This window comes from Barbatula barbatula, assembly GCF_947034865.1.
Source record: "Barbatula barbatula genome assembly, chromosome: 20".
NCBI lineage: Eukaryota > Metazoa > Chordata > Actinopteri > Cypriniformes > Nemacheilidae > Barbatula > Barbatula barbatula.
The window spans coordinates 21,310,652-21,317,590 of NC_136783.1; the positions used below are offsets into that span (position 1 = coordinate 21,310,652).

Below are 6,939 nucleotides of genomic sequence, written 5' to 3' on the forward strand. Positions count from 1 at the left end.
TTTTTAGGTTTAGGTCAATTCAATTAACACAAACATTTGTTGAAGTAATACAGAATTTTTTTTATGATTAAGGCCTTGTAAAATGTAGGTATTTGTAGCATATACATTCTTTAAAGTATGGTTGAAGTGTTTTCTTGTAAAATTGGTAAAGCATGCAGGTATCAGTAATCTATTTGCTACAACACTACATGAACTAACTTTTTACTAATGTATTATTTGTCTTTTTAGGAGTCTTGTGGCACCTGCCAGAGAGCCCCTCAATGCTGCTTTATTGACACAAGCCTAAGTATACTGGAGGTGAGGATATTTCAGCAGTTTTACACACAAGCAGAACAGTTTTTTACAGTGTTCACGATCTTGCACTTTATTTGCATTTACATGAGAGACTTCCCCTTTCTTACAATTTTCAACATTCTTTAGTGAAACGGCTAGCTTTGTGTGATTAAAACACCTCTCCCTGTCAATTTTGTTCACTTTTATGATCACTTAAGGTCATAAAGCACATTAGCTCCAGGTTGGTAGTCCAACGCATAGCAGTTATTGTTAACTTCTTGGTTCGGCGTCATACTATTTTTAGTTGATCATGCTCATCAGCTTATTTATAGTTGTAATATTGTTTTAATGTTTTATGCAGGCATCAGATGTTGATGTGACCTGGGAAAAGGTATCTGTTGGGTGGCTGACTGTCGTTGATGACGTACCTCTATTTCCAAATCTTCTCTGTCTAGAGCCGATGTCTACTGCCATCGTTGTTGAGGGAAGTATTGTAATGGACTTTTTGTTTGAGATGTCAAATGCCTTAAATTAGTTTAATCCAAATACCATGAAGAACACTTTCAATTGTATTTAAAGAGTTATGCTTGGCTTGGGACAGAACAAGCTGCCACCAGACTGCAATCTCTTAAAAATATCTTGAGTTGAGGAAAACAAGTATGTGTTAAAGAGTGAGAATGTTTGGCATTAGTTCTTACCTGTTTATGGCAGTGGATTCAGTTTTTTTTTTTTTATTAAAAAGGCTAGTTCACCCAAAAAGAAAATTGTCATCATTTACTCACCCTCCAGTTTTGCAAAAAAGGTTGACAGCCAAATTGTTTGCTGTTTTAAAAACATAAAAGTATTAGTACAATATACATCCTTGACCTTTAAATGTACAGACTTGCTGATTAATAAACTATTATGACCACACTTGCAGACTAAACAACCAACAGGTTGACAAGTGCAAGCCCCAAGTTGTTCCAAATTTGTATAAATTACTTGTTCTGTTGAACACGAATGATATTTGGAACAACATTATCTATTTTCAGTTCTGGGACATTATTCACTACCATATAGAAAACATTCTGAATTTCTACTATGGTAGTGAATGATATCCTGGAACTGAAAATAGCTAACATCCCTCCAAATATCATTCGTGTTCAACAGAACAAGTAATTTATACAAATTTGGAACAACTTGGGGCTTGCACTTGTCAACCTGTTGGTTGTTTAGTCTGCAAGTGTGGTCATAATAGTTTATTAATCAGCAAGTCTGTACATTTAAAGGTCAAGGATGTATATTGTACTAATACTTTTATGTTTTTAAGACAGCAAACAATTTTGCTGTCAATGTTTTACAAAATAAAACAAATCTAAATTGAATATTGAACCGTGTCACTTATTTATGTTTCATTATACATGTGATTATTGTAATGTTTGATTCATAATGGATGTTAGAATCACTTAAGTTTCTGAAGTAACAGTTACTTGATTGTTTTAAGGCAATCGGTTTGCATGCTTTTTTTAAGTAAGGTTAACTAATTATATTTTACAGTGCACACAAGTTAACTTACTCTCAAGCTTTCACAGGTTTCAGTATGACAGATGTATAGTACATATAGTAGAAACATACACTAATTACGCACGTGTCTGTGTGTGTGTGTGTGTGAGTTTGTGTGTGTGTCTTTGTCTCAGGATATTTTATATCATAATAAAATTGATCATTCAACAATATAGTTTCTACTAATAACAATTACTAGTTATAAGGTAATTACTGATATCAAAAACAGTAATTGTAACTAGTCGAAATTCTATTGTTGATATCAAGAATGATGATTTTCACTAGTAAATTGTATCACATCCTGAGAATGATTAAAGCTCTTTCCGCGTGCCATACTTCATTACTCTCAGTAAAATCACAGTCAAATATTTCCAGTTTCTAAGTATCTGGGAGGCTCTACTGGTTCTTAAAGTACATGTGTCCACACACGCGCACGCACGCGCACACATTCAGTGTTTGTGTTGGAGGAACTGATGCAATGATGTCGCTCTGACATGCCCCGCCCTCATCTCGTTATCCCCCGCGCTGATTGGATTGACGCGAGCGCGTCTCGTCTCTCATTGGTGGATTCTCGTGTCAGTTGAGCGCGCTCCCGGTGCACATGGTGGGGGGAAGCCACGTTGACACGAATTAATGTTGTTTTACCGCGAGAGGAACAGAAGCTTCCGTTCATTGTGTCGTTGAAGGTGAGAAACGATTCATTTACTGTCATCAGATGTTCATTCTTCATTCATTTAATGTGACGTGTCAGTCTAACTGGGATTGATGCTGTAATAATGTCGAACAGTCTAACGACACGACTGTGATTCATGTTACACGTGATGTAAATATTCTATAGTATTAACTGAACTACACTGATAGACTGTAAGCGTCAGTGTGCTTTTATTATTATAGCTTGAATGTAAATGTTAGCACTACACTTTACCCATCAACTCACTGACTGAATTGATTCTCCTCCAGCATTGAATTATACACATAAATAAACATGCAAATATATATATATATGTGTTGTATACATCACATCTGTGTCTGTGCTTGTATAACATATGTGTGTTTTTATCAGCTTCATTCATTAGATGAAAACTCTTTGAGTTTGTGATCAGACCGTGTTGTGTTTGTGTTTGTGTGTTGTGCAGGTGTGACATCAGCAGAATGAGTGTTGGGTTTATCGGAGCGGGTCAGCTGGCACACGCGCTGGTCAAAGGCTTCACAGCGGCCGGTAAGAGTCGTGTCGTACTGACCGTCCTGGCAGATGAACTTTAACCTCGTGAATCGTCAGCCGTGTGTTTACATTCAGCGTACGAGAGCTAGGACATGAAAAGTGTGTTTGTGTGTTCAGGTGTAATCACAGCCGGTCGAATCACAGCCAGTGCTCCTGACATGGATCTGCCCACCGTCTCCGGTCTGAGGGTCCGTCAGACTCAACACCATCTCTGTGTGTGTGTGTGTGACAGTTGTAACATCTGTTTTTTTTACGCATTTCTTTAGAAAATGGGTGTCAATTTGACCACAAGCAACAAAGAAGCAACGCACAAGAGTGATGTTCTGTTCCTGGCGGTCAAACCTCACATCATACCCTTCGTTCTGGATGAAATCGGTCCAGATATTGAGGATCGGCATCTCATTGTCTCCTGTGCTGCTGGGGTCACCATCAGCTCCATTGAGAGGGTGAGAGACGGGTATCACAAGTTAACCGTGTTTGTAAGAATACACGTGTGTTTCATCGGGCAGAATGCTGCGGCGGTGTTTTGCGCATTATTTCTAAACGTCTTCTAATCAATTTTCCCTTAACTTATATTTGATTCTCTTTTTTGTTTGGTTCACAGAAGTTTTGAGTCCCAAAGGAAACAATTTCGTGTGATTTCATCTCTCATCATTATTGTTGGTGTTTTCTTACTCTCTGTGTATTGAAAGGATTTTGAGGTTGTGAATGTGTAAACACACAGTGTAGAACAGTGGCTCTCAAACTGGGGGACCCAAGTTGGTTCCTGGGGTCAAGGAATTTGAAATATAGAAGTTTATCATAGATTTTGTGCAACCAAACATCATTAAACATAAGACCACCACCCAAAAGAATTGATGTTCCAGCATCGTATAACTGAATATGGTTTTGGTCTAATTAAAAATAAACAAACAATATAAAAGAACAGAAACACTGAAGATGATGTTCTGTGTCTGTTTTCTGTAGAAACTGCTCCAGTATCGGACGGCACCGAAGGTGATGCGCTGTATGACCAACACTCCAGTGGTGGTGCGAGAAGGGGCGACGGTTTACGCCACAGGAACGCACGCAGACCTGGAGGACGGCAAACTCCTGGAGCAGCTGATGTCCAGCGTGGGTTTCTGTACGGAGGTGGAGGAAGACCTCATCGATGCTGTGACGGGTCTCAGCGGAAGCGGACCGGCTTACGTGAGTGTGAATGAAGTCGCCGTCATGTGATTGGGAGTCTTTCTTCGGTGGAACACAACAGAAGAAATGTGGTTTTGTGGAAGTCAATGGTGTTTGATGATCAACATTCTTCAAAATATCTACTTCTGTGTTCTGCAGAAGAAAGATACTCACACAGGTTTGACACACGCCGTCTCTTTAAATGCTGCACAAAGCACCAGCCTGTGAACACATTTGATGTTTAATATATAATAAAACGAGTGAGTGTGTATTTTCAGGCTTTCACAGCGCTCGATGCTCTCGCTGATGGTGGGGTGAAGATGGGGTTGCCACGGAGACTGGCATTGAGACTGGGAGCACAGGCGTTACTGGTATGAAACATCACTGTTTTAGTTGTTACTTCACAGATGTAATGTCATCATCTTTATTTAATAAAGCCTTATGACGTGTTCTTGAACTTTTAATGAACGGAAAGTTGTGATGATGTAAAATGTTGTGATGGACCTTTTGTTAAATGTCAAAGGTTCAAAACACAGACAGGGCTGAATTATAAACTGGAGACTCTTATCCTCAGCATGTCTATATCATTGTTGTACTGCATGTTTGTGCTACATGACGCTTATCATAAACCCACAGAAATGAAGTAAACATGATTATTTAATATAATTATTTCTAATTTTCATTCATTAACATTACCATTAGAATTTCAAAAGTATCCATATCTATTTATTAGGAATATTGAATGAATGGGAAGCAGGAAGTATATACGCGCTTTTGTAAGAGCTTACGCCAAATCACATTGGCCAAAACACGGAAAGAAACTCGTTTTGAAAATATATTGTCAGCGAACACAGACATTTGCATTCGGACGGGATTCGATTTCTCAGAGGACCACTGAGTTGGGTGAAAAGCAGCAGGTAAATTACTCTGGAATCTTTACAGTGATCGTGTGAGAAAAACACAAGACTTGGCTGACTCGGACGGGATTAAAATCGCTTGTACGTCTGAGAAACGCACATATATCTAATGACCCCCTGGAAAACTAGTCCAGTCTGAATAGGGCTTAACACATCAGAGATGTTCATTCTTTAGATTTGAGTAGTAGAAGTGAAGTAAAGTTTGGTGATATATTGAGGTTTTCCTCTTAGAGTTGCTCTTGTTTTGTTTTTAGGGTGCAGCTAAAATGCTTCTGGACTCCGAACAGCACCCGGGTCAGCTGAAAGATAACGTCTGTTCACCGGGGGGCGCCACCATCCACGCGCTTCACTTCCTGGAGAGCGGAGGATTCCGCAGTCTCCTCATCAACGCTGTGGAAGCGTCCTGCATCAGGACCAAGTAAAACATTCACATCATCAACTCGTTCATGAACAATCTTCAGTTATTACGACCCATTGTGACATCATGTGTGTCATAAGGTGAAAGGTCATCAGTAAGTGTACCCTCATGACGTTGTTTTTTTGCTCAGGGAGCTTCAGAGTCTGGCTGACCAGGAGATGATCTCACCTGCCGCCATCAAGAAGACGACGCTGGATCAAGTTCTGCAGCAGCCGGGCGTCTCCACAGCGTCGGTCACCACCAAGAACAGAGTCAACCTGTTCAATAATAGAACGGGAGTCAAGAAGAACTAACACACATCATACATCATCTCTCATCACGACAAAACACAAGATGATCCAGCGGTGAAGTCTGTTCACAAACACACAGTCAGAGTGAACTGAAGTGCATTGTGGGTCGTGCTTCTGTAAACAGTTGATGGAAGTTCATAATGTAAACCGTTTCAAAACCAGATAACAGTGTTACACACACACACACACACACACACACACACACACACAGACCTGTTGAGTGAAACAGTCTCAGGATCTCAGCGCACCAATGCCTTCCTCATATCCCTGTAATCTTTTTAAATGGTGCTTCTGGAAGCATGTACATGTGTCTGTTTCTGCTTCAGTTTGAGGTCTGCTCTGTTCATGGCTGAATTATTTTTCAATCAACAGTCTGTTTCATTAAAGCAAGAATGAATGATGAACTTGTGTTTTAAGTGGACTCATGCCAGAAGAACAAAATACAGCATCATCATGACCTCCATTAGCACCAAACGACGTTTTTTCTCGTGCTTCACAGTTAAATGTTCTCCATCTGTTTCTACACTCTAAATTATGGCCGCACGATCATGGGTCAAATGATCATCAACCTTATTTTGCCGAAAATTGTAATCGGATCAATAAACACGATTATTTTGTCAGTTCAGAAACTTTCGTTTTTAATCTCACTACAGCATGTTTATTAGATACATTTAAGTCTGTGACCTTCAACTAAACAAAACATTCAGTGACTTAATAAGCTTCATTGCTTTTTTATCTAATCAATAGTAAAATAGCCTTGTGTTGCTCAGAAATGCAGAAAAGTTCAAATTTGTTCTAGATTTGTCAAGTCAGCTTTATTTATATAGCGCTTTTTACAACTTTCATTGTTACAAAGCAGCTGTACAAGAAAACACATTGAGTATAAGCAAAACATATGCATAGGGTTTGCAAGTCAAAACACAGGTCAAATATCAGACCCACTATGAATTCCTATATGCAGTGTTAATTAAATAAAACTATTCTAAAAAATTCTAGCAGCCCCCCCGGCCAGGCAAACGGTGGCAAGGAACCTAAAACTCCATGGGAGGAGAAAAAAAAACACTTTGGAGGGAAAGCAGGCCTAACCAGGGGATTCCAGGTCCCCTCTGG

The 6,939-nt window shown here is 39.4% G+C and overlaps 1 protein-coding gene across 1 annotated transcript; it reads left to right on the forward strand.

The window, feature by feature from the left end:
• Positions 1-2,250: 2,250 nt before the first annotated feature.
• Positions 2,251-6,455, forward strand: pycr1b (pyrroline-5-carboxylate reductase 1b). Its single transcript, XM_079482496.1, has 8 exons — positions 2,251-2,501; positions 2,952-3,034; positions 3,155-3,225; positions 3,304-3,483; positions 4,004-4,225; positions 4,483-4,575; positions 5,376-5,539; positions 5,670-6,455. The coding sequence occupies exons 2-8, from the start codon at positions 2,968-2,970 to the stop codon at positions 5,830-5,832; spliced, it is 960 nt and encodes a 319-aa protein (XP_079338622.1). The 5' UTR covers positions 2,251-2,501; positions 2,952-2,967; the 3' UTR covers positions 5,833-6,455.
• Positions 6,456-6,939: the final 484 nt, after the last annotated feature.